The 27,370-nt window shown below is 34.6% G+C and overlaps 1 protein-coding gene across 1 annotated transcript; it reads right to left on the reverse strand.

Moving 5' to 3' along the window:
- Positions 1–1,042: 1,042 nt before the first annotated feature.
- Positions 1,043–25,641, reverse strand: LOC134691141 (beta-1,3-glucan-binding protein-like). Its single transcript, XM_063551425.1, has 12 exons — positions 25,522–25,641; positions 15,031–15,111; positions 11,011–11,127; positions 9,757–9,875; positions 8,604–8,678; positions 7,768–7,834; positions 6,629–6,802; positions 4,738–4,815; positions 4,008–4,122; positions 3,348–3,419; positions 2,128–2,254; positions 1,043–1,280 (listed from the first exon to the last, which is right to left on the reverse strand). Exons 1-12 carry the CDS (start codon positions 25,625–25,627, stop codon positions 1,083–1,085), a joined length of 1,329 nt encoding a protein of 442 aa, XP_063407495.1. The 5' UTR covers positions 25,628–25,641; the 3' UTR covers positions 1,043–1,082.
- Between the last annotated feature and the right edge of the window lie 1,729 nt (positions 25,642–27,370).

The raw sequence follows: 27,370 nt of genomic DNA on the forward strand, positions 1-27,370 counted from the left end.
TACACAAGAGCGAATCGAACAACATGAACAAGTTGAGATACCTAACTACCGTAAGATGCTGTCAATAAAACCCCACCATCTGAAAATGGACGATTAACAATAGGAAATGAAAAATCATCTCTTTTATCATAAATTTTGGTATAAGGCATACCGTTAAAAATATAGATATCAGGATCCAGGAAAGGACAGTGATCATTGTTAGTATTACGTTGTAACTGTATTTAAAGTCAATTCAGCAGGATGAATCTCTTAAGTGTGCATTCTGAAGTTGTTATTGAGAGCCAATTTATATATCATCCAAATCTACTAGGACCGTGTGTTTTCATCTCAGGCAGAAAACCCTAGCCGTATTGGTCACAATTTTTTAAAAATTTAAGTCCTCCGTGCTCTTCAACTTTGTACTTGTTTTGGCTTTCGACCCTTTTTCATCTGAGCGTCATTGGTTAGTCTTGTATGGACGCACTTCTGGCGAAATAAATGTTCTACCTGGTTCCTTTTGTTAGCTATTCTCTTCGTGTATTTCTCTGTCCTGTATGTTTTCCCATTTATTTGTATTGTAGTCCTGTCATGTAATTTTGTCATTTTAATATTATATTTAACATTGCCATAAAAGCGGGAGGCGGGCTTGCCACAGGTTCAACCCACCAATTTTGTCTTTCTTAAATTGTCCTGTACCAAGTCAGGAAAACGGCTATTGTTATATTATAGTTCGTTTCTGTGTGTGTTTCATTTTATTGATGTGTTTCTGTTGTGTCGTAGCTATCCTCTATCTCCCCTGTTTGATACATTTCACTCAATTTTAGTAACCGGGATATGTTTTTTTTCTCAATCGATTTATGAATTTCAAACAGCGGTATACTTCTGTTGCCTTTATTTTTTTGTTTTTCTTTGTGTTGTGTGTATGATTTAGAAATCAGGTGTTTCCGGTTTGTGTGGTTTATCATGCAATATAGTTTTGTTCGTTATCCGGTTATTCCCTTAGTATATACTATACTTTCTTGTAGCTATTATATATCACTATAAATAAAGAGTGAAATCTATATACAAAGAATGCGTACAAATTTATTATTCAAAATTTCAGATTAAGCCTGAACCATTTCGACATAATCAATTTGCATAGCAACATTATCTCCATGCCAGGTTGACAGCCATTCACCTCGTCTATCCCAGAATTCTCTCATTTGTTTATTTGAACCATCATTCCATGGGCGTGGTTGGTTGTAACTGCATCCAGATGAGAAGAAACCACCTCCAACGGCTACATTCATGATCAACTGGAACTGTAATGAGAAAACATCTATTTGATTATGGTGTACATGACAATCGGGTAGGGTAAAAGTTTATAAGCCTGGTACCATTGACGACTTTGACTTTTTCTAACTCATTTCTTTTTCTTAATCGTTTTTTATTCTATGGATGGTGAAACCAGTTAGTTTTTTTGAAGAAACAGCTGTAAGCAGTATTTTTTTTCATTTTAGAAATGAATGCCAAAAATAATATATCGTGGACACGTTGTACAAACATTAAACCTCGTCTCATGGATTTTTGTGATCCGACCATTTAACTATAATTTTTATGTTATGTCATAAAATTGAAAATGGAAATGGGGAATGTGTCAAAGAGACAACAACCCGACCACAGAAAAAACAACAGCAGAAGGTCACCAACAGGTCTTCAATGTAGCGAGAAATTCCCGCACCCGGAGGCGTCCTTCAGCTGGCTCCTAAAAAAATATATACTAGTTCAGTGATAATGAACGCCATACTAATTTCATTCCCATATGAGATCATTACTTACTGATACACGTGATATGCTAGTCGAATTATTTTATCAAAACTGAATTAATTCATACAATGCGTCATGAATACATTTCAGCTTATCCACAAGTCATGATTATGCATTAAATGGACCTATTGACCACTCAATGATTTCCTCGTCTTTCAACAAAGAACAAGGGCAATATGAAGACCGTAAGTATGTGCGGAAAAAAATCCTCTCAGCAAACATTATAAGGTCAAATTTATACAAAACTTTGATTTTTTGAAATACTAAGGCTTTTGACCAGTTATAGCATACATTATTGGCATTTTCAACGATCAACGACACCTTGACCTCACTTAAACTTACCGGCTGATCAAATGGAGCATTGTTGCCTCCACTTGCCCAAATATTGCTGCCACCGAAGCCTCCATAGTTGTAGAAGCCATTTCCAGGGGTTCCTACGTACATTATTTGTTGACCATCAACGGTTACTCTTTAAAAGCAAATACATTTTTTGTACTATTTGTTATCGATTTTTTACGAAATTACTTTGATCTTGCTGACTGATTTCCTTTCTCAGCGGAGTCGCGTGATATATATGATTTTTTTCCCCCGCTAGAATGAAATTGACACGAAATTGACGTCATTCGTAAACAGATTATCATTATTCATCTCAACTGGGGAATCACGTATGCGTACTGGCTCAAGCGAATAAATCAATCATTTGAAATGATCAACGATAATCTATAACAACATTGGTATTGGCGAAACAAAGTCGGTGGAGATAACTTTTCATTGATATGTTACGTTTTCATAAATACTTAATGTGATGTTTATACTTGACTGTACTGACTTTGTTAGTCTTGTATTATTAATTATTTTTAGTTTCTTGTGTACAATTTAGAAATTAGTATGGCGTTCATTATCACTGAACTAGTATATATTTGTTAAGGGGCCAGCTGAAGGACGCCTCCGGGTGCGGGAATTTCTCGCTACGTTGAAGACCTGTTGGTGACCTTCTGCTGTTTTTTTTTTATTTGGTCTGGTTGTTGTCTCTTTGACACATTCCCCATTTCCATTCTCAATTTCATTATTGACACAACTATCCATAATTTCTTAAATCCTTGTCATTTGATATTTTTTCTAGACAACCATTATAATGCCTGCATGTACTATGTATTTGCATGATTAGAACCGTACCGTATGATACGGTTCCAACTCATGGATATGGAATTCATCTAAGTAGTTATTTTGAAAATAAGACAATACAAATGAGAATAAGAAATGTGGTATGTTTGCCAAGGAGAAAACTACCGAACAAATTTCTAATGACCTGATTTGTGCAATTATAAGCAATCTTATGGCTTATAAACAATTCGAAAAACCCATTCCGTATTACCGGCTATCAGTCTATATAATCTATGAATGGGTCTTATAGAAAAAGGAAATTCAGGTAATGCTCGCATTCAATCCAATCAACTTATAAAATAAGCATGTCTTTTACTTCAGTTTTTCAGGAATTTATACCTCTTTCAAACGGGAATTGACCTTAAAGTTTTGACCCTTACAATGGTACATGAACATACCTGATATGATCTGCGTACCACTCTAATTTATAGATATGGAAGTCATCTGCCCAGTCGCCACCATTCTTGTCTCTGAAATAAAACTAATCTAGTAAGTAACTATATCTAAACAAAAAAGAAATAATAATGAATTATATTATGATGATGTCATATGAAACAGGTAGAGGAGTAAATAGTAAAAATGGGAAACAAGAAAAAGATGCTGCGTTACTTACAATTATTATACAGACGTCAATAAAAATAAATACAATACATGAACTTCCCTTTAATAATTATGTTTATTTACTTACAATTCACCATGAGTTTTCATGTGATTGTCCAAGTTGATAGCTCTCTGATTATCATTCATTTTCATGATTTTATGTATTCTTTACCTACTTTTTTTCATGAAGCCATTTTGACTAGGTGATGGTCCCATGATAGTTAGGATTCTTTACTTACTTTTCGCCATGTGTTTTCATGAAGTCATTTTGACTAGGTGAGGGTCCCGTGATAGTTAGGATTCTTAACTTACTTTTCGCCATGTGTTTTCATGAAGCCATTTTGACTAGGTGATGGTCTCATGATAGTTAGGATTCTTTACTTACTTTTCGCCATGTGTTTTGATGAAGCCATTTTGACTAGGTGAGGGTCCCATGATAGTTAGGATTCTCTACTTACTTTTCGCCATGTGTTTTCATGAAGCCATTTTGATTAGGTGATGGTCCCCAATGAAGTGTGGATGCAACTTCTCCTACTCCGTGATCGTTACCACCACAATTTACTTTTGCATTACCTAGAAATTAGATAAGTAAAACGTAGTTTGAGAACAAAAAAAAACGATCATCAACATAATACTGTTAACCATTCTAACACATTGTACTTTTGGGGATAACCATATAACTTCAAAGGGAGGAGAATATGTTTTTTTTTTGTCTCAGTCAGAAAAAAATTCATGCAGAGCGCGAACATTTCTATTTTTTTAAGTTTTTCGATGCTATCAATCATTTTTGTTCTTCTTCAATTTAAACAATATAAGGTAAAAGGAAAATCTGGATTTGGAATATTAATGTTGGTCATCTGCATAACAACAACAGTTCTTTTAATCAAATTGGGGATCATAATATTATTAGAGACCCTCCCCTTTTTTCCATCTTGAAGTTAAATGGTCGTTCCCTAAATCAAACTTTCTCTAAAAGTATAGTTGTTGTAAATTTTCATATGGGATTAAAGTCATAGAATTTATAATTACATGACCCTGACAAGTTCAATGATATGCATTCGAAATAAATTTTAGGAGCTCATTCGGTAGCACCTATCTCTAAATAATGTATCCGTATTTACTGAATAGTACTTCTATCGTCAAACATCGACATATTACGTGTATTCATGTATGATTTTCTATACTTACAACGTGCTTCCATCAAATCAATTTCACCAGAACGAGGCCAGCCACCATAATGCCAATCCTTTGGCAACATCCATATTGCTGTTAGTAAAGAGAACACAAACACAATTATAACCACTTTTGTGATAATAAGAAGGTCTACATGAGTTTTATATATTTTTTTTATATAAATAAGGCCGTTTGTTTTCTCGTTTGAATTGTGTTACAGTCATTTCGGGGCCTTTTGTATCTGACAATGCAGTATGGGCTTTGCTCATTGTTAAAGGCCGTATGGTGACCTATAGTTGTTAATTTCTGTGTCATGTTGGTCTCTTGTGGACAGTTGTCTCATTGGCAATCGTACCACATCTTCTTTTTTATATTTAAGAAATAGTTCATGGGGGCTTGAATATATTGTGATTTTACCACGGGTTGGCCCTTTATGACAAATATTTTACCCTGAGCGATAGCGAGGGGTAAAATATCGGCATAAAGGGACAACCCGTGGTAAAATCTAGATATATTCAACCCCCATGAATTATTTCCATTCTAATAGGACACATACGGCAATTCTTTTGGATCGAAACACTCTAGGTGGAGGCAAATATTTGCCGTTCCCATAGATAAACGCACTAGAAAACTGACGTAAAAGAACGGAGCTGACTGAATTAGTGACATGCTTTAACTATTTACGATAACATATTTAGATAGTTTTGGATGCATTTAAATGATAATTTACTTATATGTCTTACATGTTTTAAAAAAATTGGATTATACCACACTTTAGCATTGTTTGTTTAAATTTCCTTGTTGTGATGATTTTCTGTTTCAGAAGCGTGTATTTTCCCGTAAAATGCTTGTATTCTTACGTCATCTTTCTATGACGTCGGGTACCTCATTCTTAAAAAAGCTTATGACGTGAGAGTACGATCGGAACAGTCCAAACAATATATTCATATTTTACCACGGGTGTGTACTCAAAGCGTTTGAAGAACGTCATGTTAGAATTATAGATAGGGATACATAGAGATTAACGGACAAAAAGGGAAAAAATGCTAGTAATTAAAGAATAGAGAAAAATAGGCAATGATAATAACGAAAAGAAAATAATATTGTAAAATATTTAGAAGAGAACAATAATTGGTCAAAAAAATAAGGAATAGGGAAACGTGGTTATGCAAGTACAATAAATAAAGGAATCCCATTCCGACCCGCAAACGACAACTTCCATTATATGATCTTATATAGTCCGTAAGACATTTAGGTTACACACAATGATTGTTAAATACACTTCTCCGGGTCTATAGAAAGACGTATACAGAAGGCATGACCGTGTTGTGATGTGTAGGTTGGAATATGAAGTAACATTTGCATAATTTTTAGGTTGTTAAATCGGGTACCCAGTGTTGAAGATGGTTGAATTATGCGTTTTAAAAGTTTTAAACAACTCGTTTAGGAGGTAGATGGCAGTTGCTTGGTTTTCGGAGATGGAATAATATGGCCACTTTTTTGTCCCCTTGCTTTCGAAAATAACAAAAACATGATTATGAAATACATCTGTTAGATTGTTACACGATTCAGAATGTTGATGTTCACATGACATATATAAATCGGATAGCAGTTATTTTTTGTGACTTAGGTATAATATTTAATCAGATTTGGTTGCAGTATAAGTGTCAAGTATGCATCCGGGTCGTCCCATCTTTACTTTACTTATTTATCTGTAAATTGTGTACATGTAATTTGTTATTACTCTATTTTGTATGGACATTTTGAAATTGATGAGAAAGAAAAATGCACAAACATTGTAATAGCATATCATAATTATAAGAATTTATAGTGTAATTTGTAGAAAGTAAACATTACAAGAAAAAAATTAAAAGTGTAATTTAAGAGAGAGAAAGATATATTTTACCTGGCCAAATCCAGTCTCCCCTGGGAATCTTTGCTCTAACAGTGACTGTTCCGTATCGGATTGACGCATGCGTTGTGACTTTCCCAGACATGATTGGGTTTAAGACGTTGCCATTGACAGCCGTCCTGTCACAACCCGAGTTAGTGGATTGACTGCAATATCCACAAAAATCGTCTGCAAATAATAATAACATGTATAAGAATTAACTGTGTCTGAAAAAAAAATGTTAGAATAAAAACACTTGACTTTGCTTATTGTTGAAGGTTGTATGATGGTGACCATGATCAGTTACTCAGGATAGCAAGAAATGCTCCTTCATGGCACTATTATAGAGGGGCAGGACCTTTTTTAGGGACATCGGAATCGGGTGTTTTTCAGCTCGGAATTTCGAGATTGATCTTTTCGGGATTCGGGATTTCTTTTTTTCAAATTTCGGGATGCCGGTCGGGATTTTTTTTTTTATTCGGGACCTCTGGTTTTCATTATATCAATAAAATTTCAAATAACATACTATGGTTTAAATTGATTAGGCTGTTATCTTGGAAACAACAGATTCATCACAATGAGTCTATACATGAAGTTATACATGTATGTGTTAAATAAAAATCGAAAAAATACAAATGAAGAAATTTCCCAAAAACTTAGTAAGTATGTATTTGCTAAGAAATTGATTTTCTTAGAGTATTCATTGAATTTTTATGATAACATTAGTTACTTCAATAAATCCATGTGTTACATAGATATTGGAAAGATGTGATTTGAGTGCCAATTAGACAATTCTCAACACAAGACACAAGACACAATTTGTAAAAGAAAACCCATTATAGGTAAAAATGTACAAGTACGGTCTTCAACAAGGTGCCTTGGCTCACACCGAACAACAAGCTATAAAGGGCCTCAAAAATTACTATTGCAAAACCATTCAAAAGTGGAAGCCAACGGTATAATCTATATAAAAAACGAGAATCGAGAAACACTTATGAACAACATCAACAAACGACAACTACCGAACATCAGGTTTCAAAAACTGAAAAAAAAGAAATGAATGGATTTCCCCAAACAAATAGCAAGTATTATAATTCAATGTGTTACATGCACGTCCTAGTTTGAATAACAAAAACAAAAAAATGATAGCTTACCTTTCACTACCATACGTCCATGATATAGTCTGTTGGAATCGTAGTCAGGGTCGTCGATTGTCAAAGTCTGGAATGTAAAATCTGTATGTATATAGATACGTTTGGTCGTTACTCGTTTACAATAAAATTAATCACGTTCTATAATATCTTTGTTTAAAGATTTAAAGGTGTGTTTGTAAAAAACTATGTTTTAATGGGGAGAAGGGGCTTGGATGACATTTGTAAAAAAAAGGCAGGACAGGAGTTTTGATTTAAAAAAAGCAGAATGGGCAATTTGGAAAAAAAAGGCAGGTTGACAATATATGTTAATAAAAGTCAGGAAAAACTGATAAAAGAAGGCAGGACCGAATAGAGTGAAAATATAAAAAAAAAGGTAGGAACAGTAATTATTTCGAAGAAAAAAGGCAGGGCATTTTCTTTTTATCCTAGCACCCCCTCCCCTCCATTAAAAATCAAATGGTAGCTCCCGTATCAATAAAATAAAACAATATTTTTTTATATATATTTATATGTAATATAGTAAAATTATGTGGGCAGCAAATTTGTTGAACCTGCATTTGTGACTTATATTCGGATGTCTAACAATGTGATATTTTGGATTTCTTTTCTTTCATTCAGGTTTTTAAGGTCAATAACATCAAGGGAATAATTTCCGTCTATGCCTTGTTAGTTTTTACATCTACAACGATTTTTAAAGCTAAATAAACTTCCAAAGAATTGTACTCCGCAATCAGATTTACTGATGCCGTAAACTGTCACAAACATTTATAGCTGATCGGCAGCAATCTTTGTTTTTAAAACTGACATGACTTCAAATCATATAACTATTTACATACCGGTTTGATGTAGAGGTGACCTCCTCTGGAGAACAGGTTCTTCCCTTGGTTTGTGTTTACTTGAAATTCGTTATTCTGAAAAGGAGATAGACAGATAAATTAGACGACAAAGATAATAAAGTAAATGGGCTATATATTTCATACCAGTCTTTGTTATTTGTATTTGTACTATAAAATGCATGCATATTTCCTTGTATTGCCGAAATTTTTGTGCAGATTAAAAAGATACCAAACATCTCCGGCTGTTGTCTGCTCTATGGTCGGGTTATTGTCTCATTGACGCATTACCCATTTACATTCTCAATTTTATTAAAATTGTCCTGACTACACTAGAGTACAATGTGTATTTAAACAAAAACATGTATCGCGTTACATATGTTACAATGGCAGCAAACCTCGGGGGGTCCACTTCCACTATACATTTGTACGAAGTGGTAGGACGTGTCGCTGGAATGTATCCCCTTTTCAAGCTTGAAAATATGTGACTAGGTCTGGAAAACTATCAGCAATATATGATAAGGTCAATAAAGTTCCCATAACTTTTTCGTCTGGCATCTTTGTTTAAGTGTTTCTCAATCTGGCTGTGTTTTTATCAACAAATATTCTTTCAAAAAAAAAAATTATTCGCTTATTTGATGTGCTTTCTTTAGCAATTTTCTCCTCTCATGAAAGAATTCAAGCAGTAATATAGCAGAAAAAAAATAATAAAAGCATTAGTTTTCGATTTTTAGTTTAAGTCCATAGAGAAAAAGTTGTATATCTCAAATCTTACCGAAATCTTTAATATGGTCCATTTGATGTACCATTACCCTTAACTTAATTTTTGTGTTAAAAGAAATGGATAATTTCTTAAAAGTTTATCATTTAGGATCACTCTTCGAATAAAATCATGTAAAGCATTTTCAGGGGAAAAGGACGTCTCTATAAAGCAGAGGACGGTTTAGGTGGAGTGTCTTTTGGTACTGACGCCACCCTCTCCTTTTTGTAGGAAAATTTGGTTGATTATTTAGGGAATCACTTAAACACGACTAGAGTAGGAAGTCAGTGGGCCTCCACTTATGAGAATTTCTATATCCGTCACGGCAAAAGAGTACTGTTACAATAACCATAGCCACTTTAAAACTTTCCTAATGATTAGTCAAAAATAACTTACTCCGCCTCCCCATGCTGAACACTCTATACTGTAACTACCCTGGTTAAAGCTGTTGTAGTCATCTCTAAATACAACGGCTCTCTTCATACTTCTAACAGGTTTTAAAGGCTCTACTTCATCTGTAACATAGTAAAATATATCATCTAATCAATGGTGACTTTATTATTGTAATATGGAAATAATAAATTAAAATTTGGAGTTAGGCGTCAATGTGCCTCGCTACCTTCTATACTATAGACTAACACATAAAATCACTTGTTATAAATCGTGTCCAAAATGATTATAACTATATTTTCAAAACAAAGATATATCACATTCATATTAATGCAGGATCTGCTTACCCTTCCGGAGCACCTGAGATCACCCCTAGTTTTTGGTGGGGTTCGTGTTGTTTATTCTTTAGTTTTCTATGTTGTGTCATATGTACTATTTGTTGTCTGTTTGTATTTTTTATTTTTAGCCATGGCGTTGTCAGTTTGTTTTAGATTTATGAGTTTGACTGTCCCTTTGGTATCTTTCGTCCCTCTTTTAATGAATATTTGTTTAATAATTCTGCATAAATTTGACCTCCAGGTGATGAATTTTCGGGAACATTTTTGTTTCCGATCCATCACTTTTTTTTAAATAAAAAATAGGTTTATATAAGTAATACACAGATGACCAAAACATATTCGTCGCATACAATTAGAATGACCACACACGTTGACCTTTGGCCTCAAATATATGGCCTTTTTAGTAGACCTATGGATTTTACCATTGGGGTGTTATACCCCGTCCTTTCCTTTCATTCAATATATACTATATATGATTAAGATCTCCATCCCTGAACAAGGTATATTATAACTTTGAATCGAGTCTTTTTCAGTGCACGATTAGTGTTATCCTCGGGTAGTGTCTTACCCACCCACTTCATTGCAGAAATTGTTCAATATAATGAAAGTTTTCAATTTCTCATCCATAATCTATGTATATTCTTAATTTGCATGACAATACCTTCCACGTATGCAATGAGTTTATTTTTTGCATTTCTGTAAATGAGGGAGGGATAAAAGTTTCATTATATAAAAACATCTCAAACAGAACTGTTTTGCCTATAAAGCTCACACAGCATCAATTGATGAGTTGCTGGTCGCAAATTAGTTAACAATTTTAAATTGTCACGATGCCATGATATTTGGAGAAGTTAATTTATCCAATCAAAATGAACGTTACAAACGATGTTGCATAACAACTCCACTTATGTTATACACTTACGTGTCTTCCAATCAGATTCTTCGATGTTATTCTCGTAGTATGCTGTGAGTCTGTACCTCAGCTTTCCTCCAGGAACTATTTTAACTTCCGGTAAATGAAACTCCCATGCTCCATCCACTGTAGAAAAATATAAAATGATCGTGTTTGCCGTTTTACCATTTCATTGGAAAACATGAGATTTATTTGGTGTCAGTTTTTAACCTAATTTTCATAAAACAAATTACTGTCGGGTTATAACTTCTTTGTGTCTAGTACTTTTTTTTAAATATATCAAATAAAAAAATAAACTGAAAAACATAATGAAATATATATACAATAATGAAGTGAAAAACGCAATTGATAGAAATAAAAAAATAAATTAAAAACCGACTGTAGCTATGTATAATACGCACCCTATCTAACATCTACTTTTCGGGGTGAACAAATGCGTACTATGCACATCTAAGCTATTAGCTAAAATCAATTAGCTATGAATTTAAAATACAAATCTATGTAATAATTAAAAACCAATTGTTCAGAGAACCATTGATGGTATTTCCGTCAGTTAAGACTTTTTTTATATAAAAATATGAAAATTTGGTTTAAAATGTCAATTTTAGCCAAAAAATATATGGTTTCTATAAAAAAAATATATCGAAAAGGGAGATAATCTTTTACTTCCGGTTTAAAAAGTTTACTTCCGGTATTGTTTGATAGTTTACTTGACACTGATTCCAAAAATATATGGTTCTATATACTTTTACATTTATTAAGAAGAAAAAATAGCTACTTCCGGTTTAAAAAAGGTCACTTCCGGTTGTGTTTTTTAAGGTCACATTGCTTACAACTTAATGCAAAAAGTCCCATGGCTTTATCATGTGTACATATGAGGTAAAAGCAAAGGTCAAAATCTAGAACGTTTAATTAGCATATGACCTTGAGCTCAATTTCAAGGTTATAAACCAAGGACCTCAAATCAAAAGACTCTAGTCCTCTACTTTATATTGTTAATGAGTTATATTACCATACGTATGATATTAGATATAAAAAGGGGGAAAACTCGCGTCAAATGTCTACGTACCCTTTCGACTAAAATTTATGTGTTACAACATGTCGTAACCAACAATTGTGTGAAATTATTTTGTCGATATCTTGTATGATTTTTGAAAATAAGAGATAACAAGCCAAAATCAAAATTTTAATCATGACCTTGACCTTTGACCTTGACCTCATTTTGATTTTTAGGGACCAAGGACCTCAAATCAAAAGACCCTAGGCCTCTACCACTTATGGTTTTCCAGTTAAAAATGCATATCACTTATATCAAATATAATTAGTTATCAAAGGTACCAGGATTATAATTTAGTACGCCAGACGTGCGTTTCGTCTACATAAGACTCATCAGTGACGCTCATTTCAAAATATTTATTAAGCCAAACAATTACAAAGTTGAAGAGCATTGAGGATCCAAAATTCCAAAAAGTTGTGCCAAATACGGCTAAGGAAATCTATGCCTGGAATAAGAAAATCCTTAGGTTTTCGAAAAATTTAAACTTTTGTTAACAGGAAATTTATAAAAAAAAATGACCACATTATTGATATTCATGTCAACACCGAAGTGTTGACTACTTGGCTGGTGATACCCTCGGGGACGAAACGTCCACCAGCAGTGGCATCGATCCAGTGGTGTAAATAGTTATCAAAGGTACCAGGATTATAATTTAGTACGCCAGACGCGCGTTTCGTCTACATAAGACTCATCAGTGACGCTCATTTCAAAATATTTATTAAGCCAAACAATTACAAAGTTGAAGAGCATTGAGAATCCAAAATTCCAAAAAGTTGTGCCAAATACGGCTAAGGAAATCTATGCCTGGAATAAGAAAATCCTTAGGTTTTCGAAAAATTTAAACTTTTGTTAACAGGAAATTTATAAAAAAAAATGACCACATTATTGATATTCATGTCAACACCGAAGTGTTGACTACTTGGCTGGTGATACCCTCGGGGACGAAACGTCCACCAGCAGTGGCATCGATCCAGTGGTGTAAATAGTTATCAAAGGTACCAGGATTATAATTTAGTACGCCAGACGCGCGTTTCGTCTACATAAGACTCATCAGTGACGCTCATTTCAAAATATTTATTAAGCCAAACAATTACAAAGTTGAAGAGCATTGAGAATCCAAAATTCCAAAAAGTTGTGCCAAATACGGCTAAGGAAATCTATGCCTGGAATAAGAAAATCCTTAGTTTTTCGAAAAATTTGAACTTTTGTTAACAGGAAATTTATAAAAAAAAATGACCACATTATTGATATTCATGTCAACACCGAAGTGTTGACTACTGGGCTGGTGATACCCTCGGGGACGAAACGTCCACCAGCAGTGGCATCGACCCAGTGGTGTAAATAGTTATCAAAGGTACCAGGATTATAATTTAGTACGCCAGACGCGCGTTTCGTCTACATAAGACTCATCAGTGGCGCTCATTTCAAAATATTTATTAAGCAAAAAGGGGAAATAACTCTCATATGGAGTCTACGGATAGCTTCGGTCAAAATGAATCAAATCATCCTGAGGATATAACGAGCAATTTGGTAAAATAAATTTGTCGGTTTCTTATACGGTTGCGAAGATTAAGCGATAACAATAAAAACAGTGTTCGGGGAGATAACTCTTACATGGATAAGATTTTGGTTACGCGGTGTCAGTTTCAAAAGCGTATTAATTGTTCGATATCATATACCATATATCTTAGTGACATCTTGCTAAACAAAAAAATTGCGAAGGAACAAAAAGTTGGCGGAAGAAAAAACATAATAATTAAAAACCAATTGTTCAAAAAACAATTGAAGGTCTTTCAACTAATAAAGATCTATTTTGATATGAAAATATTAAAATTCAGTTGAAAATGTCAGTTCCTATGGCTTTATGATGTATAAATCTGAATTTAGAGCAACGGTCAAAATCTAGAACGTCCAATTAACCTATGACCTTGACCTCAATTTCAAGGTCATAAACCAAGGATCTCTAATCAAAAGACCCTTGGTCTGTGTTATGTATGGTTCATGAGTAATATCACTTTACGCATAATTCTAAATATAAGAGGGGCAAAAATTCCCATTTATTGTCTACGCACCCTTGCAACCAAAATTTATAAGTTACGACATGTCGCAACTAACAATTTAGTAAAAATAATTGGTCGATATATTATAAGGTTAATGAAAATAAGTGAAAATAAGCCAAAATCAAAATTTAGAATTTGACCTTGACCTTTGACCTTGACCTCATTTTCATTTTTTTGGACCAAGGATCTTTAATCAAAAGACCCTGGGTCTCTATCACTTATGGTTTACCAGTTAGAAATGCATGAAATGCATATCACCTATATCATATACAAATTTGAAAAGGGGGGATAACTCTCATATGGAGTCTCCGGTTATCTTCGGTCAAAATAAAACAGAACATCCTGAGGATATAACGAGCAATTTGGAAAAATAAATTTGTCGGTTTCTTATACGGTTGCGAAGCCTTAGAGATAACAAGAAAAACAGTGTTCGGGGAGATAACTCTTACAAAGTAAATTTTTTTGTTACACGGTGTCAGTTTTAGAAGCGTATTAACTGTTCGATATCATATACCATATATCTAAGCGACATCTTGTGAAGCAAGAAAACAGTGAAGGAAAAAAAAATTGGCAGAAGAAAAAAAAAATAATAATCAGAACAAAAGCAATAGGTCTTTCACCTGAAAGGTTGAAAGACCTAATAATAATCAGAACAAACCCTATAGGTCTTTCACCTTCAAGGTTGAAAGACCTAATAATAATAATAATAATAATAATCAGAAGAAAACCAATAGGTCTTTCCACGGAAAAGTGGAAATACCTTATAAGTGAGACATATTCTAACATGTCACACCTATTAACATTCTTTGTATGTTTTATTTCAAACATGAAATAGAAACAAAACGTGGTTGGTTCATCCAAGATGTCCAATGACAGTTATAGATATAATAAATAATACATGTTTTCACTCACATCTGTGTTCTATGAACTCTTTGTAAATCTTTTGTCCCTCTGGCTGTACTTCAAACTTAACTCCTAAAAGTGATGACTCATCTGAAATTAAAAAGATATAAAAACCAATCAGATCACATATCGAAAAGTGCGTCAAATGTACGAATAAATAAATGAAATAAAAGTGTGCAGACAAACTAGCAAATACAGCGTAATCAAACGAAAACTAAAACATGTGTGGAAAGATTAGCGAGTAAACAAGGAATGAACAACCGAAAAGGAACACTTATGTAGAGGGTTAGGCGCGCAAATATAGAGTGATCAAACGAAAACTAACACACATAATTATATACAAAGATAAGCGAGTAAACAAAGAATGAACAACAGAAAAGGAACACTTATGTAGGCGCGCAAATATAGAGTGATCAAACGAACACTAAAACATGTGTGGAAAGATAAGCGAGTAAACAAAGAATGAACAACAGAAAAGGAACACTTATGTAGGCGCGCAAATATAGAGTGATCAAACGAAAACTAACATTTAGTCCTGGTATCTATGATGAGTTTATTTACCACCACTGGGTCGATGCCACTGCTGGTGGAGATTTATTTCCTCGAGGGTATCACAAGCCCAGTAGTCAGCACTTTTTGTGCTGACATGAATTATCATTGATATGGTTATATTTATAAATAATATGTTTACAAAATTTAGAATTTTTGAAATACTAAGGCTTTTCTACAGCATGGATTATCTTAGCTGGATTTGGCAAAACTTTTAGGAATTTTGGTCCTCAATGCTCTTACTTCATACTTTATTTGACTTTTTTTAACTTTTTTGGATTCGAGCGTCACTGATGAGTCTTTTGAAGACGAAACGCGCGTCTGGCGTATATACAAAATTTAGTCCTGGTATCTATGATGAGTTTACACATATATAGAAAGATTAGCGAGTAAATAAAGAATAGACAAAATTTGAATCTCAACAATCAGCCACATACATTTTTTTTAAAAAGCACTCGGATATATATGCTGAAAAATCGCCGTATTTAAATCAAACAAACGGTATAATCAAGCACAATTTATCGATTCAAATGTTTTACATGTTCATGCTTTGTACTGGAAAATATTTTATAGAAAATCTAATACATGTATATAAGCATGCTAAAATTTATGGAAATGGTGCCTTTATTTCAAAAGAAGAAACTGTTCTAAAATGCACTTTTATTATATATTTTTACATTGTATGCTAAAACTCTAACTTCATGTATTAGTCCGGCCGATTGGTGCAGATATAGGGCAGAATTGCTCACTTGATGAGGAAAGCATGAAACTTTGCATAGTAGTTCTTGGTTATTTACCCTTTGATTTCAGCTATGGACCCCACTCCGAAAAATCCAATATGGCTGCCATTTTCAAGATGGTGGAAAAACGGTATAAATATCAAGATTGTCCTAAAATTGTTCTATATAATTTCGGAAATTAAAGTAGTGATTCCTTAAAAATGGACTTCATGTTCTTGAATTTGTTATCAATTAATTTTTAAATATAAAAAAAAAAAATTTGGATATTTCTATAACACATAGATACAATATGTAACATGTTAACATTGTAATTGTTCTTTAAACGCTTTCAGTTTTAATGGTAGGAATAAAATAGGTTGAAACGAATCGATTGAACGTTAATATATGTCGGTTAAATGTGGTGGAATAGTAAGTAACTCGTCTGAACTTTGAGGCAGTGCCGAGGGCACCTTGTCTCGTGTCTCATCATTGCAACGTCTTACGTCACTTATCGCGTTTTCATCTTCCCTTCCCACTACATCGTCAAATTATTCTATTTAATCAATAGGAGTAACTTTCTTCAGGCGGATTAAACGATTGCCATCATTTAAAATGTTTAAGGGGCAACTATATCCTTTTCCAACTACGTGCAGAACCAATTCGCAACTATTCAGCGAGCATGATCCTTAAATGCACTCCTGGTCAGCACTTTTATTAGTTTTAATGGTAACAGTCATTTTTGAGTTTGGCGGAACTGTGATGGTTCGTTCGTTTTATGCAAACTTGCTGAGTTGAAATCTCGTTTCCACTGTTAACAAATGCCGCATTTATCACTTTATTGTTGATGGTAATTGTGGGAGTACTCAGGTTTATCACTGCGCTCAATATGTCCAAAATATCTAGCCTAAATATAACATCGTCTGTTAATGGATCTTTGCACACATCCCATTGTATGTTTACTTTATTAATGTCGAGAGTCGTTCTTTATATTCTTCCCCAAAACAAGTTGTTAAACTAAACCACGTAGCGTTAGGTTCTCCAAATCTCCATTTTCTGACGGAATTAATTTACTAATAGTATATTGCAGCAGTGTCCACAATCATGCTCACATTCTGGTCATGTATATTACCTCGCACTGCTAAGCTATTTTTAAATGGTTCGTCTGATGACAATATCAGAGGAGGTCGTGGGCCTCTGTTCGATTTTGTAATGAGGTGATTTTTCATGACCAATAGACTTTGGAATCGTGCGTTTGCCTACTGGCCCGACCTTTTGATGTTTAAAGACTCCATTGTTGGGGATGCTTTTAAATTTGCTACGTATCCTGGTGAAGCTGCTCATATTTCCTTTATCGGTCGGTGATACTACGCCATCAGCAAAGTAGACTTTTCGATGGTCATAATTCGCACTTTTTTATCCATATATCGCATTCTGGTTTGCTATTTAGGTTTTCAATTATTTTAACGCCTTGTTGAATGTTTCTGGGTTCCTCTCTACTACATGCCTTAAAGAATCTTTGTCTTTACATCCTCGGAGGAATGTTTCGGTTCTAATCTGGTTTGATCGTCTTTCTGGCTGAAGCGCTGCTCCAAATGAATGCTTTTTAAGGCCTTGGAATCATCATCTGTGTTTACCTTGCGAGCATACTCCAAGGCAACATCGGCCTGGCAATCTGAGGCCTACATACATTTTATCTGGTTTCTCATTGTCATCTACCGGCAGTTCGTTCAAATTGGTAAATAAACGCCTCCAGATTCAAGGATCCTTTTCTATAAAGTTTTTGCATTTTTTGGAGCTGTGGGCTTGGACTCCGGTCCATTGCACCAAGATTTTCTTGCCATCGGGTATATTCTCTCTCCAATGAGGAGTCTGAAGAAGAGCTGTTGCCACACTCTTTTGGTTTCCTCTGAAGTTTTTTTGGATCGGCCAGTGGAGTCAGCTTGCTGTTATGGGAAGCTTATTATAGCTCCAGGAACTGACGAGGTTGTCATAATTGAAGTGATAAATGTGAGATTTGCCATTGACTCGACGGGGATGATACCGTAAGTAGGCACTGCATTATGCTTTGGAGAAACTTGGTTGAATCCACTTGCAGCCAATTGTTTCTGTAATGGTGTGCTGCTCTGAACCAAATATTATTGACTCATAGAAGATAAGGAAACATATAGGCCTTTTGCTGGTATCATTGATTAGTACTAGAGGTTTATAGTATGTTCTTAAATGGAAATTGTTGTTGAATAATTTGAACTGTCTCATGCAGGGCCAAGGGCCGTGACTTGGGACTTTTGACTTCAGTTGAAGACACCTTCAACAGAGTTGGCGCGGTTGATGGTTCATGCGAACTACAATTGGGGAAAGAACCAATGTAAGGATTCTGTTATGTACTTTAGGTAAACTTGCGTTGTACTTTTTTTGGTCAAATTTTGGCTTAGATGATGTGTCCATTGCAGGAATTTTAACTTCTTTATTTCGATTGTCCACCAATTCATTTACAACAGATGTCAGTTGTTGGAAGGTACCCTGCTGTTCAAATGCACTTTTAAATTGAACTGTGTCTCCTTCCTCAGTTGTTGTCAGCTTGTCCATCCGTCTCACCACAACATTGAACATCTTATTGGTCTGACTATCAATTTCGCAAAGCAATAACCACTAGCCTTGTGGTCTATCCTGTCTTCAGACTGCTGAATTTTCTGAGATATTGTTCCCATCTGTTTGTTATTAATATTCATTGCCTCTCTCTGTTCAGCTTGAATCGTAATGATAGCAACACATGTTTTATCTATTCTCGCTTCGCTCTGTTTTATATTACGGTAAATCTCACCTGTTCTTTGAGCATTATATTTTCTACCTGCTAAAAATTCTTGGTACAATTGTGTAATAGTCATTTCTGAGCTGTCCTCTGTTAAAGCGTCTTCAGTTGTGGATTTCTCCATATCTCAAGGTGATTCAGTTTCTGCCATTTCAATGTACTTGTCCTTCTTCTCCTCAATTCCTGCCACTTCACTGATATGTGTTTAAATGATTTGCAATCCACAGTATAATATCTCAAATTGAAAAATGTTGCGACCCAAGAAATAAGATAGGAACTGAATAATATCTTAAGGCAGATAAATCCCAAATCACAGCTTGTATGTGTGACAACAAATAGTGCAGCTTTTAATGAAAGATACTACTGCAGATTTTTATGAAAGCTACTACTTTGTGTATGGAATGACAAGCAAGGCAAAATCAAAAAGGACAGAAAGGGGACAGATACTAAATGACACTATACATAAAAAAAATGTTTATATTCAGGTCAATTCTCAATAATGAATATTTGCTTATTTTTTAAGGCGGCCATTTTGAAAATAGCCGTCATTTTGTATTTCAGAGATAGATCTAAACAAAATCAAATCAAATCAAAAACAAAAAAGTACACCCAGTCATTCAAATATGTTGACTTTTGTGCTTCCAGCATCAAATCCTGTGTGGTTTGTGTAATACCGGAAAATATTTTAGAACGTACGGCAGCCATCTTGAAATAAGCCGCCAAATTAAATTTTGAGGATCGGTCCATAGCTTATATTGCTCAGTACACAAAAATGTACCATCATGCAAAAATTGGTGCTTTCCTCATTATTTGAACATTTTTTTCACCGATCGGCCGGACTATATATAGGAAGCCTTTGTGATTGTCTAAGGAATAATTCGTTCTTACATAATGAGATAAGGCACATACATACAGACATAACGTGACGGTACCCAAATTGCACCTAGTTTGACAGTTTTTTCACCTACGTTTTTTTATGATAAAGACAATAATGTCCATTCTGTGTTTATTTTGTAGCCATATCCTTCTTTATTATATAGGTATACCAATTCGATTTTTAATCCATATGGAATCATAGAAAAATTGGTCTAAACTGACCTGCAAACCATCAATGATTCTGAAATGAGGAGTTCCCAAATTGCATCTATGCTTAAATTCGCATCGTCAAAAGTCGAATAACAGAGCTTTGTTTAATTTCTTCAAATATTTTGAACAATTGGATATAAGTCCATGCTTATTCTTAATTTTTGTTTAAATGGGTACTCGTAACATATTGTATTTGATCATTTTAAAAAGATGACGTCGCATGGCGACGTTTCAGTACATTTTGCTTTTTCGGTAAACACTTAATCTATTGATAAATACTGTGAACGTTTTGTGCATATCTAAATATTTTCACCTATGTTGAAAGATGTGCATAGTATCAAATCATAAAAATACAAATTGTGTAGTCTCTAGGAAATCTTGTAAGATGTCCGCTGCTTTTTTTGCTAAATAGGTGCAATTTGGGTACTCGGTGCAATTTGGGTACCGTTACGTTACATGTGAATTGGCGATGATAAGTTGAACTTGAATATTTTCGCTTTAAAGTGGCGAGTATTAATTTGAATATTATTTATTACATCAGTTCTTCGACCTATATATAATTATGATAATTATAATATATATATATTATATATATATTATAATTATATTGACTCTTAAAATTCAAGAGTTTATCTAAAAATGAGGGTACTTTTTCTAAAAATTAGGGTACTTTTTATATGGCCTTCCAAATACCGTTTCGATCCCTAACATCACTGAAGAGACATTTATTGTCGAAATCCGGATCTGGTGTACTAAAGAAATAATGACACCGTATGTTTGTGGCATAACATCGTGACCACAAGTTATTTTGTTTGTTTCTGTTTAGTATTAAATTTATATTAAGATCCATTTTGTTACATCTTGTGATCAATTTTATTTGGCAATCGCCAATGGCAGTCAGCAGGGTTAAAGAACATCAGTTGTTCGACCTGTTAGTCAAATGCGTTTTGTTAAAATATACTTTTTCACTTTTTTGGTCTTTTGGAAAATGTTGTTTGTGCTGTTTTTAGACCCTTCTACAACGAAATATATTATATATATACATAATTTATCAAGATGATAGATTCAAACAACAGAACACCACAAAGAACCTAAATGAAACTAGATTTTTTGAAAAACCTACGAGATATTTCAAACAACAACACATAACAGATACAATTTTAAAAGATTCTTTTTCCTTAAATAAGCGATATTTGACGAATAGAAAACAAAGAAAGCAAATTGATGTGACAAAATATTTCCATTTCCTGTTTACACAGAGGTAACCAATCAATGCACTTTATCGAATTGACAAATGAATAAAAAAGATAACTGTCACATTAACCAAGTACTGTGGATTCATTATTATTCGTTGGATACCAGTTTTCGTGGCTTTCGTGGGTACTGTTGAACCACGAAATTAAATGTTCAACGAATAACAAACTTTCTATCGGCTTGTATACAGACTTCAGCAAGTTTAAACCTCGAAATTAAATATCCACGATCTTGCAAGTTTTCCCTAATCCACGAAAATTGGTAACCACGAAAATAAATGAATCCACAGTACATGACCATTATATTTGCGATTGTTTTCTTGCATTGTAGGTATACTATTAGACACATTACTTTGTCTTACAAAAAAAATACTTGTAATTCAGACGTTGTTCTTTCAGCAAGATTGTCTGGAATATTCTCCATTACGTACACTCGGTGCAAATGATGTCATCATACAAAGGGAACGGATAGAAGTCATTCAGTACAAAAGCCCCAGTCCCACTAGACCACGATCGCACCACGCTCACTGCGATCGAAAATAAATTTAGATCGTGGTAAGGTCGCGGTATGAGCGGCATGAAAATGTAAATTTTTGTTGCTTTCACCATGCTACTACGTCCTCATTACGCTTATACAACGATCCCGCTACGATCATATCACGTTCTCACCGCGCTTATTCTGCGACCTCACTACGCTTATCAAGATCTTTGTACGGTGATCACGTTCTCAATACGACAATACCACGAGATATCCGATTATAACACGTTTTTATCACGATTATACTACGTTCATACCGGGATCTTACCACGTTCTCAGCAATAACGTCAACATCGTGTTCTATATCAATACAATTCCATTCCTTCTATTTTTTATTAATACGTAGGTTTCTCGGAAACAACACAGTCATGCCACCAAAATGTACTACAACATGTGGGTGTGGTAGTATTGGTTGATGTAGAGGCAGAGAGAGATCTGATAGTAACGAATCCTAATCAAGCAGAGATGTCGGACCAACCAATCCAATTTAAATACAACCTATTGCTTGTCCATAAAGCTCAAATGACAATATTTTAGCGAGCGATATTATAGATGACACAGATGTGTCAATAGATATATAGGAATATGTGATATGGGTGCCAATGAGACAACTCTCCATCCAAGTAACAATTTATAAAAGTAAACCATTATATGCCAAGGTACGGCCTTCAACACGGAGCCTTGGCTCACACCAAACAGCTAGCTATAAAGGGTCCCAAAAATTACTAGAGTAAATCCATTCAAAAGGGAAAAACAACGGTCTGCGTACATTGCCTATGTAAATTTTAAAATTGTTTGTATACACATTGAACGACAAATTTATGTGACGTATATAATTTTTCTGACGTCGGACACTCAAGTAGATCCATGTGTTCGTGGATAGGTTTTTGTGTCCTGTTAAATTGTTCCTTTTAAAAGTTTTGGATTCTCATAAATTCTATGTATAACTTTTGGACTAGTTTGATTTCTGTAATTTATTCTTACATACTTTTGATTTTTTAACCCTGTCTGCGCTCATTGCCTATGTAAAATTTAAAATTGTTTATAATCCAGGTACTTTTGATAACTATTGTATGCACATTGAACGACAAATTTATGTGACGTATATAATTTTTCTGACGTCAGACACTCAAATCAATCCATGTGTTCGTAATAGTAGATGTTGTTGTGTCCTGTTAAATTGTTATACGATGATGACTGATGTTCCCATATTTTGACTATTTTATTGATTGTGACTGTTTATTTAACGCATCATGTAAATGTAACGGAATTTGATGAGACTGTTATTAAAGTGAGAGGGTTAGCGCTATAGAACCAGGTTTAATCCACCATTTTCTACATTTGAAAATGCCTGTACCAAGTCAGGAATATGACAGTTCTTGTCCATTCGTTTTTGATGCGTTTTGTTTTTTGATTTTGCCATGTGATTATGGACTTTCCAAATTGATTTTCCTCTGAGTTCAGTATTTTTGTGATTTTACTTTTTTCTATAAGAAAAACCTGGAGAGATTTCAATATAGTTTATGTCAAAATGACAATGAGAATAATGGTCGTACTATGAACGTAGTCAGGTCGTAAGAAGAGCGTGGTGAGGACGGCAAGGGCGTGCTAAAATCGTACTATGGTCGTAAACAGCGTGGTATAGTCGTAGTGGAAGCGTGATGGTCGTAGTGAATTCGTAATAATGTCGCTGTAAGATCGTAGAGCAGTCTTTCCGAATAGAATCACGCTTTCACTACGCCCTTGCTACGATGGTACAGCGACCTTTGCGCTCTCACTACGCTTCTACAACGACCTGATTTCGCCACGACCGCACCAAGATTGTTTTGAACATGTTCAAAGTTTGCCACGCACATCACGATCTTGAAGACCTCACCACGACCGTGATACGACCTTACTGCGATCTACACGATCGCACTACGATCGTCAAAATTTTCACAGATCGTAGTGCGATCGTGGCCTAGTGGGACTGCGGTAATGCGGGGTTCACACATTGCCGATTATTGCTCCCGTTTGAGATCAGACAGCAATACGACACGAAAAGTGAAAAAGTCGGATTAGTATCCTCAATTATCTGGAATGTCCTATCATTGTCTGAACACAGTCGTTTTAGTTCGTAACAGATTCTTACGGGTCGGGAAGGGTCCGAATAGTTCGGCAAAGCACCCCGACAGTTAGGTGCGTCCCGTAACATTCGGGACAACTCAGCCGATTTTGTTTAGTCGGATTCAAATCGTGGCTATGTCGTGACAGATTCTGCTGTATCGGATCGAATTCCGAACAATGTCTTGTGTATTCTGGACGGTGTCTTGTGGAACGGGAATGATCTGGAGTAATTTTTCATAGTTGTTTTTCTGCCGATTGAGTCCAGATTGCATCCAGATCTTGTCGATTGTGAACCGTTTTTTGCCGAAACCATTCCGAAACAGTCCCGTTATTAATACGAAATTAATCAATGATACCCACGTCAGAGTCCCGATAATTACAGAACACAATACGACTGAGACAAGACAAAGCCGTTTGCAATGCGATAGAGCGGACCGTGATAGGATTACGTTCCGTCAGTAACTGATCATCCCGAATATGCCGACAGTTTTCTAACGGATATCTTCCGTCAGCGTCGGTTCACTGTCTGGTCACTGTCTGATTTCTGTCGGATTACGTTCGGTAGAGTCGGGACGAAGTCGTGACATACTCGGTCGAATTTTACCTGGCGAAAAATAGAAATCGGGTTAGAAGCGGCTTCAGAACGGGATTATCGGTACTAATTCGCTTAGAAACGGTTGAATATCGTCGCTTCCTGGACACTATCTGATTGTTGTCGTGATCAAATTATTTTTTTTTTTAAATTTTGATTTAAGTTTGAATTTCCATCCACGATTCACAGGATCTTGATCAGACTTTTGATCAATTTTAATCGGGAATGGTCCTGTCGAGGACGGTAGTAAAAATCGTGAATGTGTGACCCCAGCTTAAAAGCTAACGTTCCCTACAATCTTTATTTACGTTTCATAATAGTCTTAGATGCATGATTTTTTTTCAACTGTAATGGCTTTGAACTAGCCATCAGTTACTGTGAGTACTCACAGACCCGTACTTAGTGTTTATTTTGTTGCGGGGAAGTTTAAGTATACTGTCAAATCCAGTCTTTGTTTTTGTTAGATGTATTTCTGCTTTGTTTTGATTAAATGATCCAAAAACTTTTCAACTGAGTTTTATAGTTTGCCTGTTAAACCTCATACTATACGTACATGTACATAATGATATGATACTTGGATATTGATTTCTTTAGTTATAAGAACATTTATCATAGAAATCGCTTTTACATTGAGACAGACGTGGTGTTATATTTTAACCTTAGTCTAAGCAATAATCCATTTGGCTTCTATGGAAACACAACTCATTCTCTAGTGCATACGTTGTATTTTGAAGCCAACATGATGGCCTTCTGCTGTTTTCTGCTTTTTGGCAAATGTGTTGTCTCTCTGACACATTCCTCATTTCTATTATTAATTCTATAAATAATAGGCAAATGCAACAATTTACCTTTTAGTCTAAGCCTTAGTCCAAATGGCTTCTCCAGTATAACCTCTGGATCCAAGGCACATGCGAGAGCCAAGGTGAATACTAGACCTAACACCGAGTCCTTCATGATCTTGTGTAATGGACAGCCTTGATAACATTACAATTTATACTAGCGGTCTGTTGATAAGAAGCTCTGAACGAGACCGTGTTACAAAACGGGACAAAGCTGGCACTGTCTGGCCCCAAGACAAAAATACTTTTCAAGCTGATAAACCTTTGGCTTAATGATTAAAACAATAAATTTGCATAAATTCCATATTATCTGAAATGGTGCATATAGCGGGCTGATAGGAAAAATTTATCAACTTCTTCCGGCTATTATTGCATGCCTATCTGTTACGTGTTTGCATGACTTTAATTGGCAAGTTCCGGAATTATGATACAATCTTACGTTTTCATTGAAAAACATTGAAAAACAAAACGTAGGGTAAGAAAAATAGGGGTTAGCTGGCAACATTTTAAATGCACTACATGAATATAATCAGAGAACCGAATAGTTAAAAAAACAAGAGGGGCGAATTAATTAGTTTTAGTAGTTCTTCGAATCTCATCATAGATACCAGGATTAAAATTTTATATATGCGCCAGACGCGCATTTCGTCTACAAAAGACCCATCAGTGATGCTCGAATAAAAAAATGCCAAATAAAGTACGAAGAGCGTTCATGACCAAAATTTCCTAAAAGGTTTGCCAAATTCAGTTAAAGTAATATATTACTGGGTAGAAAACCCTTAGCATTTCAAAAATTAAAAGTTTTGTAAACAGTAAATTTATAATTACGACCACATCAATAATAATGATTAATCCATGGCAACACAGAAGTGCTGATTAATGGGATAGTGATAACTTCGGGAAATAAAAACTCCTTCTGGTGTGTACAGCAGTGGCATCGACCAAGGCACTGTTTTGAATATTTGAATAATGGATTATTAAACAATTAGCCCATGGCTTGTTACGAAATAAGTGTATATAAATTGGATCATTTCATAATTACCTGCCAATTACAGTTAAACGTATCTGGTCCGAGACCACAATTATTTCGTAGTGCATTTCTTTTAGAACATAAATGAAAATAAAAAAATAAAAAACTTTGCTTTCTCAAAGAAACTTTTACAGTGTGTTTAACTACTTTTGGGACAAACTATATCAAAATTATAGAAAACTTCATCGGCTCTAACTCAAAATATGGACAATTTTATGTTTAGGGCGTCTTGAAATCTTTTGACAGCTTCCGAAGTGCTAATTTTAAACCTTTTTCAGCTGAACCAAATCACTACTTTCCTTTAAAATTCTGGACCCAATTTTTTTATAATGTAATTTCATCCCCCCTACTTGCATTTGGAGGCATTAAACATGGAGAAATAAATTTGGAAGGGGTATAAAAATTAATGGCAAGTAACCCACTGTCAACACTAGGGACTATATTTGTGAACAACGAAAATCAAGGGACGACAATTGTGGTCTCGGACCTAATAGGATAGAAAAAGTTGACAAATCTTAAAAAAAACTTGGTATGACTAAAGCTTAAAGAATTATAATACTGCTTACAAAGTTTCATGACAATAGGATGTATATTAAAGACAATAAGTAAAGTTCTATACTCATCTTTGCGTGTAAAATGTTGACGTTAAAATTAAAAAATTTCAACTATCAACATTTGGGGCTTTAAAAATTAAAATATTGAAAAAAAAACACTTTTTAAATGCCTTAATATATAATTTATCATGTACTAAAAGCAATAGAGTACTCATTTAATTTATCAGACTTGGCATTATTATTCAAAAGTCAAATTTATATGAGCCTGTGCCTA

The sequence above is a fragment of the Mytilus trossulus genome, chromosome 11 (genome assembly GCF_036588685.1).
Source record: "Mytilus trossulus isolate FHL-02 chromosome 11, PNRI_Mtr1.1.1.hap1, whole genome shotgun sequence".
NCBI lineage: Eukaryota > Metazoa > Mollusca > Bivalvia > Mytilida > Mytilidae > Mytilus > Mytilus trossulus.

What these genes read in the sequence shown, in the direction of transcription:
- LOC134691141 (XM_063551425.1), bottom strand. Translation starts at nt 25,627, where the DNA reads ATGAAGGACTCGGTGTTAGGTCTAGTATTCACCTTGGCTCTCGCATGT. An exon ending in AGAGTTCATAGAACACAGAT is followed by an intron (nt 11,128 to 15,030) that starts GTGAGTGAAAAC and finishes ATTTTTCTACAG; the next exon opens with TGGATGGAGCATGGGAGTTT. An exon ending in TGGACGTATGGTAGTGAAAG is followed by an intron (nt 6,803 to 7,767) that starts GTAAGCTATCAT and finishes TATTATTTGCAG; the next exon opens with ACGATTTTTGTGGATATTGC.